A 12,910-nucleotide genomic window follows, 5' to 3' on the forward strand; every position below is an offset into this window, starting at 1 on the left:
CCTGGGGACCAGGCCACTATCTTCCTTTTATTTTTCTCATCCTGCCACAATTCTCAATCCATCAATTCAATTTGCCGGATGCCCATGACGGTGTCACATGGTGCAGGGGGTGATGAACAGGAGTGACATTTAGACCAGACCGTTTCAGTGACTTGAATACGACATATTGAGTGAACGATGGAAAATCACTTCAAATGACCTTACTGGAATCATGATCCTTATACAATGTCTGTCTATAACTAAGATCTAAACTCAGCTAATTAATTCAGTTCAGTCATTTAATTAATGTAGCCTATCATTTATACACAATCTCCCCCAGGCTAATGGTTTGTTCACACCGAAAGCGAAGCGAGTCTTTCACGCGAATGTAGCAAATTTTCGCTTTGCGTTCATTTGTGTTTATTCGCGCGAATCGCTAGGAGACCAACCGTTTTTTTCGGCATCAACCATGTTCGAAATGACTTCAATAAACTAATACGAAGTAGTGTCGTATGGCAGAAGACGCCCACAGACGGCTCCAATACTGCTGCCCTCCATTTCTTCCAAAACGTCACTGACATCTCAACATTGATAAACTTGAAAATTTTCAACGAAAGATGCGATAGACTTGACTTTAAACGTTAATCGTCGTGCGAATTCGATTCGCGTTCGGTGTGAACACAGCATTAAGATGTTTTAGACGAGGAATGGAAATTCAATTGTTTCTTTCTTATTTTGTGTTTGTAACAGTCATCAAATCAGAGAAGATGGACAAGCCTGAGAAGGAAGAGAAGATAGACACGTTTGACATGTTTGAGAATCTGGACCAGGTGGAGACCAAGGGCGTCACGGTGAAGTTTGACTCTGCGATGGGAGAGAAAACACATGCTACGGAGAAGAAGGAGGAGAAGGAGGAGGAGAGGATGCACAATACTGAGAAGGTGCTAGTAACAGAGAAGTCTGGTGAGGTGCAGAACGTTGACCCGATAGAAAAAATTGACATGGCAGAGAAAATCAAAAAGATGGATAAAGATCAGAAGATGGACAAGGAAGAGAAGAAGGACAAGGAAGAGAGAAACGTAGAGCAGGTGGAAACACTTGATCAAATGGAGAAAGTACAAAGTTCTGTCAGGGTCGAGGAGGCTCCGGGGAAACCTGAAACGGCCTTCAAGTCGGACGCGTCCGACCCGAGGAAGACACAGCCTGAGGAGGAGAAGAAGGTTGTCGTGGGAACTGCAGGACACGACAAGAAACAGGAGCCTGACAAGGTTGAGAAGGATCTCAAAGACAAGAAACCAGAGGTGGACCAGCAAGTGAAGGTTGAGAAGGATCTGAAAGACAAGAAACCAGAGGTGGACCAGCAGGTGAAGGTTGAGAAGGATCTGAAAGACAAGAAACCAGAGGTGGACCAGCAAGTGAAGGTTGAGAAGGATCTGAAAGACAAGAAACCAGAGGTGGACCAGCAGGTAAAGGTTGAGAAGGATCTGAAAGACAAGAAACCAGAGGTGGACCAGCAGGTGAAGGTTGAGAAGGATCTGAAAGACAAGAAACCAGAGGTGGACCAGCAGGTGAAGGTTGAGAAGGATCTGAAAGACAAGAAACCAGAGGTGGACCAGCAGGTGAAGGTTGAGAAAGCGGAGGACAAGACGAGTGCTGAGAAGAAAGAGAAGACAGCTAAAGCTGACGGCGTTGAGAAGGCAAAAAAGACGTCTAGTAAGCCCTCAACCAATGGGAGCAGTGCTGCACTGAGCAAGGACCCGCCCAGCCCAGACAAGAAGCCCAAGGTAGGTCAGGCCAGGGGAGCGCTCTCTCCTACACCCGTGTTAGTGGGAACACATGAAGGGTACATGAGTACAGGCGTATCCTAGTGTTGCTGTAGGATAGATCATCATTCATGCTGGTGCTTTGCTGCTGCCTGTATGGAAATACTACGGTACTGCTGCGATTCACTCATCTGTAACATCAGAGCAATATCAGCATCGTTCCAGTGCTGATTAACCTGATATAATAACTAATTGTCATTTTATCATTTACGATAAGTGCTGCTTTTGCTGCTTCCTTCACCTGCTGTTATCATGTGTTCTCCATCTGTTACCATGGTGTTCTCCATTGTTTGTTTGATTTAATTTTTTTATTTTTTATTACTCGTTTTTCCCTCTTTTCTTTTGCTGTCCGTGTGTCTGGTGCGCTTCCCATTCCATCTCGCAGACTGTTGCCGGGACAACTAAACCAAGCGCCGCAGCCAAGCCCCGGCCGAGCTCGGCGACAGTTGCCACAACGACCGCCCCCAAGCGCCCCGCCCCCTCCTCCACCTCCGCTGCCCTCGTTAAAAAAATGGCCGCCCCCAAGGCGTCTGCCCCGCCCCCTGGCACCAAAAAACCCTCCACCGCAGGGAGCCGCCCCCCTTCCGCCACCCTGGCACCCCGGGACGTTAAACCCAAGGTGAGTTACACCCCCTTTTAGCGGGACATGGAGGGTCCCGACACCCCCTTAGGGGGTATCTAACCCCTCCATTGATGGTCCCTCTCTGCCCCCTCTATGCCAGCTGTCCCTCACACAGGAAGTGGCACACCTGGAAACCAGAGCTGGCTTCCTCTCTGCCTCTCTGCCTCTCTACCTCTCTACTTCTCTGCTTCTCTACCTCTCTGCCTCTGCCTCTCTACCTCTCTGCCTCTCTACCTCTCTGCCTTTACCTCTCTGCCTTTACCTCTCTGCCTCTCTACCTCTCTACCTCAGCTGCCCTCTGTTCAGTTGAGGAGGGAGCAGCACAGACACCCACATCTTACCTCATAAACACCTCTTCTTCTCTCGTCCCTGAGCCCAGGCACAGTTGTGTGTGTGTTTAAGTACTGTGAGATCACCCTGTAAGCAACATGCTGTACAGTAGCATGCGGTCAGGATTGTCCACTCTCTATCGCCCTCTACTGGTGGCCTCTTTAACTGCAGAAAGTGCAGTTAGCTGGTAAATTAAACATTTCCTTCATCTAAATAAGGCCCTTTGGGCTTTGGGTGAGTCACTTATTGCGCGTGCAGAGTTGCCTATATAGAGCAGTGCATGATGTGAATGCTCTGGATAGGAACACTGGACTCTGAATGTAGTACTAAAAGACCCAGCAGCAGGAATCCTACATGATAACCATCTAAAGGATGACTTGATTTAGTATTACATTTGATCTGCTTACATACACTCTCAGTACTTCATTGCAGATGTGAAGTGTTCCTCTCTCTATCTCTCTATGTCACTCTCTCTCTCTCTCTATGTCTCTCTCTCTCTCTATGTCACTCTCTCTTTTTCTTTCTCTTTCTCTGTATCACTCTCTTCTAACCTCTCCCCCCCTCTCAGACCCCCACAGAGAAGCGCCCCTCAGGGCCGTCTGGCATCGCCCCCCTTCCCTCTCGGACCGCCACGGCGACCAAGAACGGCACCGTCACCACGGCGACCGCTAAAGCTGCTACGTTGACTCGCGCTCCGCTGGCCTCTCGCACGGCCTCCAGCGCCACAGCCAAGCGGCCCCCGGGTGAGGCCACGAGGCCCTGAGGGAGGCCCTGAGGGCCCGAGGCCCCAAGGCCCTCACACACACCCCCATGCACCATCACACACACACATGTAATCAAACAGGTTTACAGATGCAGTCTTCACAGCTGTAATTCCAGTGTTGTTCTGTATCAATCAGCCACAAAGACCAACAGCAAACCAGGAGAGGACACCAAACCTGGCACCCTGAAGACAACAACAGGTACTGGAGCTCTCTCCATCCCTCTATCTCTCCTCTCCATCCCTCTCTCTCTCTATCCCTCTCTCTCTCTCTCTCTCTCTCTCTCTCTCTCTCTCTCTATCCCTCTCTCTTCTCTCCATCCCTCTCTCTATCTCTCTCTCCCTCTTCTCTCCATCCCTCTATCTCTCTCTCCATCCCTCTATCTCTCCTCTCCATCCCTCCAGCTCTCCTCTCCATCCCTCTATCTCTCTCTCTATCCCTCTCTCTCCTCTCTATCTCTCTCTATCCCTCTATTCTCTCCATCCCTCTCTCTCTCTCTCTCTCTCCCTCTTCTCTCCATCCCTCTCTCTATTTCTCTCCTCAATTTCCCAGAATATCCCAGTAATAATAACACAGCAACGAAGCCTCACCTTGACAAAGCTGTGGAGAGGGAGAGGCAGAGAGGGAGAGGCAGAGAGGGAGAGGCAGAGAGGGAGAGGCAGAGAGGGAGAGGCAGAGAGGGAGAGGCAGAGAGGGAGAGGCAGAGAGGGAGAGGCAGAGAGGGAGAGGCAGAGAGGGAGAGGCAGAGAGGGAGGGAGAGGGAGAGGGAGAGGCAGAGTTGAAAACCTTGACACAGCACAGTGTGGATTAGTGTGTCAGCATCCACCAGTGTTGACAGGAAGTAGTCATCCTGAGTGGAAGTACAGCACACTCTCACACAGTCTCTCTCATAGGATTGCATAACAGGACAGGGAAAAGCACTTTCAATTCACACGCAGAGACGAGGATGGGAGTGGGATCAGAGTCTTTCAGCTCAGGGATCAGGCTCGGGGGGAGGGGGAGCGCCATGCTTAACTGAAGTGAGTTTCTGATGCCACGTTCACGAGCTCACAAGGAGAAACTGCAAATGTTAGGCTTTGTTGTTGTGCTATCAGGGAACGGGATGTCTTACAGAAGTCACACAATCCCCTCCCTGCTACTTCAGAAATTCAGAGCTTCAGCTTTGAACCTTCCCCCAGGGGATTAACAACCTCTCTTCCTCTCCTCTCTTCTCTTCGTCTTCCTCTCCTCTCTTCCTCTCCTCTCTTCCTCTCCTCTCTTCTCTTCGTCTTCCTCTCCTCTCTTCCTCTCCTCTCTTCTCTTCGTCTTCCTCTCCTCTCTTCCTCTCCTCTCTTCCTCTCCTCTCTTCTCTTCGTCTTCCTCTCCTCTCTTCCTCTCCTCTCTTCCTCTCCTCTCTTCCTCTCCTCTCTTCTCTTCGTCTTCCTCTCCTCTCTTCCTCTCCTCTCTTCCTCTCCTGTCCACCTCTCTTCTCTTCCTCTCCTGTCCTCCTCTCCTCTCTTCCTCTCCTCTCTTCCTCTCCTCTCTTCCTCTCCTCTCTTCCTCTCCTCTCTTCCTCTCCTCTCTTCCTCTCCTGTCCACCTCTCTTCTCTTCCTCTCCTGTCCTCCTCTCCTCTCTTCCTCTCCTCTCTTCTCTTCGTCTTCCTCTCCTCTCTTCCTCTCCTCTCTTCCTCTCCTCTCTTCCTCTCCTGTCCTCCTCTCCTCTCTTCCTCTCCTGTCCACCTCTCTTCTCTTCCTCTCCTGTCCTCCTCTCCTCTCTTCCTCTCCTCTCTTCCTCTCCTCTCTTCCTCTCCTCTCTTCCTCTCCTCTCTTCCTCTCCTCTCTTCCTCTCCTGTCCACCTCTCTTCTCTTCCTCTCCTGTCCTCCTCTCCTCTCTTCCTCTCCTCTCTTCCTCTCCTCTCTTCCTCTCCTGTCCTCCTCTCTTCCTCTCCTCTCTTCCTCTCCTCTCTTCCTCTCCTGTCCTCTCTTCCTCTCCTCTCTTCCTCTCCTCTCTTCCTCTCCTGTCCTCCTCTCTTCCTCTCCTGTCCTCCTCTCTTCCTCTCCTGTCTTCCTCTCCTGTCTTCCTCTCCTCTCTTCCTCTCCTGTCCTCCTCTCCTCTCTTCCTCTCCTGTCCTCCTCTCTTCGTCTTCCTCTCCTCTCTTCCTCTCCTCTCTTCCTCTCCTCTCTTCCTCTCATCTCTTCCTCTCCTCTCTTCCTCTCCTCTCTTCCTCTCCTGTCCACCTCTCTTCCTCTCCTGTCCTCCTCTCTTCCTCTCCTCTCTTCCTCTCCTGTCCTCCTCTCCTCTCTTCCTCTCCTGTCCTCCTCTCCTCTCTTCCTCTCCTGTCCTCCTCTCCTCCAGTGGACTCGGCCCGGCCCAGGCCCAGCCTCGCACGTAGCTCCACGGCCTCCAGCCCCTCCGGTCCCACCAGCCGTGCCCGCCCAGCCCCCAAGCTCGCCGTGCCCGCCTCCTCCACCGCCACCGGGCCGGACAGGAAGCCCCCAGTGCCCCGTGCCCCCCGGCCCAGCACCACCACTGGCACCGCCCCCCGGCCCAGCACCGCCCCCGCCCCGGATGTCCGCAACGCCCGCTCCAAGATCGGCTCCACCGACAACATGAAGCACCAACCTGGAGGGGGCAAGGTACAACCGCGGGGTGGGGAGGGGCATAGGGTAAGGACAGGGGAGAGTGGTGCTGGGTGCTAGGTGGGGGCTGGGTGCTAGGTGGGGGTAGGGGTGGGTAGGGTGAGGGGTAGGGGCTGGGTGCTAGGTGGGGGTAGGGGTGGGTAGGGTGAGGGGTAGGGGCTGGGTGCTAGGTGGGAGTAGGGTGAGGGGTAGGGGCTGGGTGCTAGGTGGGGGTAGGGGTGGGTAGGGTGAGGGGTAGGGGCTGGGTGCTAGGTGGGGGTAGGGGTGGGTAGGGTGAGGGGTAGGGGCTGGGTGCTAGGTGGGGGTAGGGTGAGGGGTAGGGGCTCGGTGCTAGGTGGGGGTAGGGTGAGGGGTAGGGGCTGGGTGCTAGGTGGGGGTAGGGGTGGGTAGGGTGAGGGGTAGGGGCTGGGTGCTAGGTGGGGGTAGGGGTGGGTAGGGTGAGGGGTAGGGGCTGGGTGCTAGGTGGGGGTAGGGTGAGGGGTAGGGGCTGGGTGCTAGGTGGGGGTAGGGTGAGGGGTAGGGGCTGGGTGCTAGGTGGCGCCTGGCAGTTGTTCATAAAAAAGCTTTTCCTCCCACTTACAGGTAATTGAACCATGTTTACAGAAACATGGGTGAACAGCACACTTCTTACTCCCATAATGCACCCTGAGTAGCACCTTAGTCAGTTTCTGTTCCTGTTCAGTCTCCTGTGGAACACTGCCCTGCACACTGCCCTCACAGTTAAACACCCCCATTTCAGCCATCCATTTGATCTGTCTCCAAGTTGTGTACATCTTTTCATCTGCCTCCCTCCATTCGTCCTGCTGTCACTCCCCCTTCCTCCCGTCCCTGTGGCTGGCTGCGTCTCCTGGTAGAGAGATCCCTCTGGTGAACCCCCCCCATGGGGGAACATTCACTCTGCTGCAGGGCTGTGTCCACAAGGGCTGTGGGATTGATCAAGATCAAATTAATGAAGCTGCTGGGTACACTGCCAAATGGTTTAGTGTACCTCATTACCCTCCTTCTCCCCCTCCTCCCCTTCCTCCTCCTCCCTCTGTGATATTGATGTAGTGGGGCTTGTCTCCTCCAGGTGTCTGGTGCTTTGGGTAAGACTGACTCCTCCTCCAAGGAGACCAGCCAGGGCAAAGTGAGTTCACCCACCGACACCCTCATTATCTTCATGATCTCTCTCTCTCTCTCTCTCTCTCTCTCTCTCTCTCTCTCTCTCTCTCTCTCTCTCTCTCTCTCTCTCTCTCGTCTCCTTTCCCTCATCTCTCTCCATGCATCATCCTCTCTCTGTTTCACTGTCTTCCATTGCATACATGACCTTTCCATGACAATACAGATGTCTGCCCTTTCATGTTCATTTGTTACCTCAAACATGGATCTGGTGCACACACTGTCACATGATCCAGATGACCCACTGTCACATGATCCAGATGACCCACTGTCACATGATCCAGATGACCCACTGTCACATGATCCAGATGACACACTGTCACATGATCCAGATACTGGAGCTTCGACGGCACCTTGGAGCTCCCAGAGTCTACTTAGGGTGAACTGGTCTCTGAGGAAACAGTTTGGATTTCTTCAGGTCTCTAACAGTTTTCACTTCTGTACAAGGGTAAACAAACATTTGTTTGAAGCAAAATCGTCCTGCGTCATGAGAAATGTCACGTAAATGATTTCCAGTTTCTCATTCCTGGTCACTTTTTTTATTAAGTTACACTTTAACAAAAAGACAATTCATGAGCACGTCAGTGGATTGTCAGCTAAATTACCAGCTTCCACAAGGTCAATGACGCTCATAGAAAAGGTAGTAAATGCAACGTTAGGATGGACTAACCTTCAAGCTAATGCTTCCAACCAGCCAGGCTGCAGGCAACACTGCTGCTAGCCCCCTGTTGCAGCCCATGCTGCAGGCAACACTGCTGCTAGCTCCCTGTTGCAGCCCAGGCTGCAGGCAACACTGCTGCTAGCTCCCTGTTGCAGCCCAGGCTGCAGGCAACACTGCTGCTAGCTCCCTGTTGCAGCCCAGGCTGCAGGCAACACTGCTGCTAGCTCCCTGTTGCAGCCCAGGCTGCAGGCAACACTGCTGCTAGCTCCCTGATGCAGCCCATGCCGCAGGCAACACTGCTGCTAGCTCCCTGTTGCAGCCCAGGCTGCAGGCAACACTGCTGCTAGCCCCCTGTTGCAGCCCATGCCGCAGGCAACACTGCTGCTAGCTCCCTGTTGCAGCCCAGGCTGCAGGCAACACTGCTGCTAGCTCCCTGTTGCAGCCCAGGCTGCAGGCAACACTGCTGCTAGCTCCCTGTTGCAGCCCAGGCTGCAGGCAACACTGCTGCTAGCTCCCTGTTGCAGCCCAGGCTGCAGGCAACACTGCTGCTAGCTCCCTGATGCAGCCCATGCCGCAGGCAACACTGCTGCTAGCTCCCTGTTGCAGCCCAGGCTGCAGGCAACACTGCTGCTAGCCCCCTGTTGCAGCCCATGCCGCAGGCAACACTGCTGCTAGCTCCCTGTTGCAGCCCAGGCTGCAGGCAACACTGCTGCTAGCTCCCTGTTGCAGCCCAGGCTGCAGCTTGTAGACCTGAGCCAGACAGCAGGTCCTATGAAATCAGCTCTCAGTTACGGCCTGTCGAGTTATGTCTTGTTAAACCTGTGAATACAGCCCTCCACCTAACCAGAGCAGCTCTAGGACCCTGGGGACTCCTGAGGCTGTCGGGGGTCTGAGCTGTAGAGTGTGTGTGGATGTTGAGATGATGCCACAAACTACTTAATTCTGTCTTTTCAGGACTGTATGGGTGCTTGTTACCTCCCTGTCTAACCTCCCCTGCCTTGGTTTTATTAACCCTCAGTTTATTCGGTGGATGGAAGGTGCTGTGTTGTGTCTGGTGTTAGCATGCGTGCATGTGAACTCCTCCTGAGTGGCTTCTACAAGCTCCTGCCTTCTCTTTCTCCTTCATCTCTCCTTTCCCGTCCTCTCCTCTTTGCCTCTAACCTTTAACCCCTGGTGGTGACCCCCCCCCCTCTGCTCTCTCCTGCTGTGCTGTATTTGTGTAGGTTCAGATAGTCTCCAAAAAACTGGACTTCAGCCATATAACGTCTCGTTTGGGCTCCAAGGACAATATGAAGCATGTCCCTGGAGGAGGGAAAGTAAGTACTGGAGTGCGCTTTAGCTCCGACGGCCATCCACACCCCCGCACGCCAGCTATCAGGACGCGGCCGTGTGGGGGTGTCCTGGCTGGGACACTGCAGGACAGCCGCCACAGACCAGCAGAAGCATGAGACGTTAGGAGAGGCCTTTTCAATATGACCGTTTCTCTCTGTTGCTGTGATAGGAAATAAGTCGTTCAAAATTTATCGGCGAGTGTGTTCCCCAGTGCATTTTAATCAAGTCAATGAAAATAATAATCGTGACAGTTCATAGATTTGATAATAGCGTTTTGGGATCAGCAAAATCATCATTAATTGAGCATTTAAGGAAGTAGTCAATCATAATCCGGATTTATTAATTCACCTGGAAGAACCTTGGCCACAGGTGCAGTTGTGTGTTGTGGTTTGAACAGCATGTTAGCTAGCAGCCCTCCTTAGATCCCTGCTAACTGTCCTTGGCTTGAGCTCTTCTTCTCTCTGTCTCTAACTAACCTAACACCAATCAGAACACTTTCTTAATGACCTCAGACTCTGGCCTCTGGTTGGCTCTCTTCACACAGGCTTTCTGTTTCGATTTATTTTCATTCTGTTGCTGTCGTGGATAACATATTCCAACACGTTCACTTAGCAGACGCCTTCATCCACAGTGATGTACAGGAGCCTGCGATCTCTTACTGCCGCATGGCAATACCCCCCCACAGAGGATGGCTGACGGGTTGGGTTACAAAATGGTGACAGACGGTTCTGAATGAATGATTCACAGAGATGCGAGGATGTCTTAGCAAGACAGCTTGGTCCTCAGCTGGTTGTTCAGTGTGACAGTTGGTTGTTGTTTTTGTTTCCAGGTTCAGATACTCAGTAAGAAGGTGGACTTGAGCAAAGTGACGTCAAAGTGTGGTTCTAAGACCAACATCAAACACAAACCAGGTAGGGAAAGGAAGGAAGGCCAGGTTCCATACTTGACTGTTTTACCCAGGTCTACATCCTGACGCAGTGACTGTACGTCCTCCAGGTGGCGGCGATGTCAAGCTTGAGGCGCACAAAGTGAACTTCAAGGCCCAGTCCAAGGTTAGCTCAACGGATAACCTCAATCATGCACAAGGTGGTGACAACGCCAAGGTGAGACTGTGTGTTAGACCAATGTACCATTGTAGAATTGCATTACACATAGTTTGACCCATTAAAATGCAACCATCCTCAGTTAGCAGAGTACTGTATATAAGGGTTCAATCAAAACTATTGCGCCACAAACACTAAAATCATTACGCAATAGCTGACGTCAATTGTGCAAAGGAGCTAGACGTTTTAGTTGTGGTATGAACCAGAGAGCTTGATTGAGCTATCCATTTTTATAAATATTAATATTCTTTAAGAAATATCATACACACGGAAATGCTTGTTGAGGTAATAGTCACACGTTATGATGAATCAACTGGGCTACAAACACACACTCACACACCTACACACAAACACAGATACCATTAGAAGCAGCTTCACCCTCAGCTAACACCCAGCTGACATGGTTCCAGGCTGAGGGGAGGCAGGACATAGCAGAGGGGACGGGGGCTGCACCTGGGGCTTCCCCTGGTCCGGCCCCAGCCTCACAGCCAGGGCAGCCAGCCAGCCCGGCCCAGGAGAACGGGCTGAAGGAGGGCCCACCCTGTGGGAGCCAGGGCCTACAGGACTCACTCATCCCAGAGACAAGTGAGTGCAGGTCCACCAGGATCTCTCCATGTGGCCCCAGCGCTCTCTTCCCCCTTCAGGGATCATGTAGTCACAAATATTCAGGCAGGATGGATTCACTGTGACATCTTGAATGTGTGATCCGTTTGCTGAAAGAAGACCTGTTTCCATGTATTTTGTGACGTTTGCGTGTTTATATGACTTGTGTTAATCATCGGTCTTGTGTGTGTGTGCAGTCCCTGACCACCATGTCATCTTTGACTTCTTATTTTGCAGGCATCTAATTCTGCATTTTTACTATCACTCCACCCTCTGTCTCTCCCCCCTTCTTTCCACCTCTCCTCCCCTCCCTACTCTCGTTCTCTCTTCCTTTTCTCCATTTCTCTCACTTCCCCCCCCCTCTCTTCATCCCTCCTGCTACAGATTGAGTCCTTCAAGCTCAACTTCTCACACGGACCACGGCGCTGACATAATTTCCTGGCCTGCCCCGGAAGACTGCCTCCCAATAAACCACGCCCGCCCGCCCCCCCCCATCAACGCTTCATTTCCCCCAAGGACTTCCTGGCTAGCGCCAGCCTCCCCCCCCCCCCCCCCCCCCCATCACTGGAGCCAGGGGGCAATACTTACAAGAACTATACTCATAACCCCTACATCCCTCACCCCCACCCCATCATACCACCTTTAGCATCTCCTCCATGCCCCATCCGATGACAGGATCATGTCATGTTTACTCTCGTCTCTCTCCTGCTGTCCTGCATCCCCTGGCAGCGAGGCTGACGTTGTAAATGTAACAAGAGCAGGGTGAGGAACAGGGGTTGAGTGTTGGTTCAGATGGATCGCTCTGCCCTGTTGATGGACCGACCTGATTCTTTTTTTCCACGCCTTAGATAAACAACAACAACAACGTTCATTTAGATCATGTAGAACAGCCCCCCCCAACCCACCCCTCCTGCACCCCACCCCAACCCCTCCACCCCTCCTGCCCCCACCCCTCCTGCCCCCACCCCTCCTGCACCCAACCGCCCACCCCTCCTGCACCCCACCGCCCACCCCTCCTGCATCCACCCCAACCCCTCCACCCCTCCTGCCCCCACCCCTCCTACACCCCCCACCCCTCCTGCCCCCACCCCTCCTACACCCTCCACCCCTCCTGCCCCCACCCCTCCTACACCCCCCACCCCTCCTGCCCCCACCCCTCCTACACCCTCCACCCCTCCTGGACCTATGGCTTTCCTGGATGCAAAGTAGCATGTGTAGCACCCATTTCCGTGTGACCATACGGGGCTAGCGTGTGTTCCCCATCCCTCACCCCTTCCATCCCCATCCACAGCCACTTATTCTGACTCCCTCTGTCTTCACTATCCACCATAAGAGCAAGAACAAAAGTAGTACATTAATAGTTGACTGTTTGAACTGTAGGATATTTAACTCTCTCTCTTTAATCTCTGTGTTTGTGATGATGTGTTTGAGTGAATACTGTAACTTTAAGCTTTTGGTGTTTCTGTTCTGTTTACTTTCTCTCTGGTTTCTTTTCCTCTTCAGCTGTGGTTTAAGCTCTTTTCAAAATGTCTCTTTTCTCTCTTGTACAAGCAATACATTGAATGGTCTATCTACCCATAGGACTCAGAAATACACGCACACGTTTTTCAAAATCAAAGGCACACAGTCATGAAAACGCAACTGTATTCAAGGATTACAGAGACAGGAAGGATGGCTTAAGAGGGAGATGGAAGTTGTCAGGTGTGAGGAGAGACGGGCTTATGCTTAGAGAAGATGATCAGTCTTGTAAGGCAGCGAGTTGGGATAAACACAAAAGGAATCAGATTAGGATCTAGCTTGAGAATTGTTTAGTACTGAAATGCAGTACATTAGGACTTGAATGTGCATGAATGCTAGGGAGGCAGGTGTCTAGGATGTTGGTGGAGCTGTGTGTCTTGACTGTGCCTCTTGTCCTGCTT

General features: G+C 52.2%; 1 protein-coding gene across 2 annotated transcripts in view; it reads left to right on the forward strand.

Moving 5' to 3' along the window:
- The window catches only part of LOC136957414 (microtubule-associated protein 4), a 44,528-nt gene extending 32,650 nt beyond the window's left edge, over nt 1-11,878 (forward strand). Inside the window, exons 6-15 of one of the 2 annotated variants that reach the window (XM_067251332.1) lie at nt 730-1,763; nt 2,188-2,421; nt 3,323-3,497; nt 3,654-3,716; nt 5,851-6,131; nt 7,204-7,260; nt 10,115-10,196; nt 10,282-10,388; nt 10,799-10,973; nt 11,376-11,878. In XM_067251332.1, coding sequence (XP_067107433.1) covers nt 730-1,763; nt 2,188-2,421; nt 3,323-3,497; nt 3,654-3,716; nt 5,851-6,131; nt 7,204-7,260; nt 10,115-10,196; nt 10,282-10,388; nt 10,799-10,973; nt 11,376-11,380 — 2,213 coding nt within the window. In that variant the 3' untranslated portion in view covers nt 11,381-11,878. Of the gene's footprint in view, nt 1-729; nt 1,764-2,187; nt 2,422-3,322; nt 3,498-3,653; nt 3,717-5,850; nt 6,132-7,203; nt 7,261-10,114; nt 10,197-10,281; nt 10,389-10,798; nt 10,974-11,228; nt 11,348-11,375 lie in introns of those variants that run through there. The other variant, XM_067251331.1, reaches the window with a different exon arrangement.
- Nucleotides 11,879-12,910: the final 1,032 nt, after the last annotated feature.

This window comes from Osmerus mordax, chromosome 15 (genome assembly GCF_038355195.1).
Source record: "Osmerus mordax isolate fOsmMor3 chromosome 15, fOsmMor3.pri, whole genome shotgun sequence".
Taxonomy (NCBI): Eukaryota; Metazoa; Chordata; class Actinopteri; order Osmeriformes; family Osmeridae; genus Osmerus; species Osmerus mordax.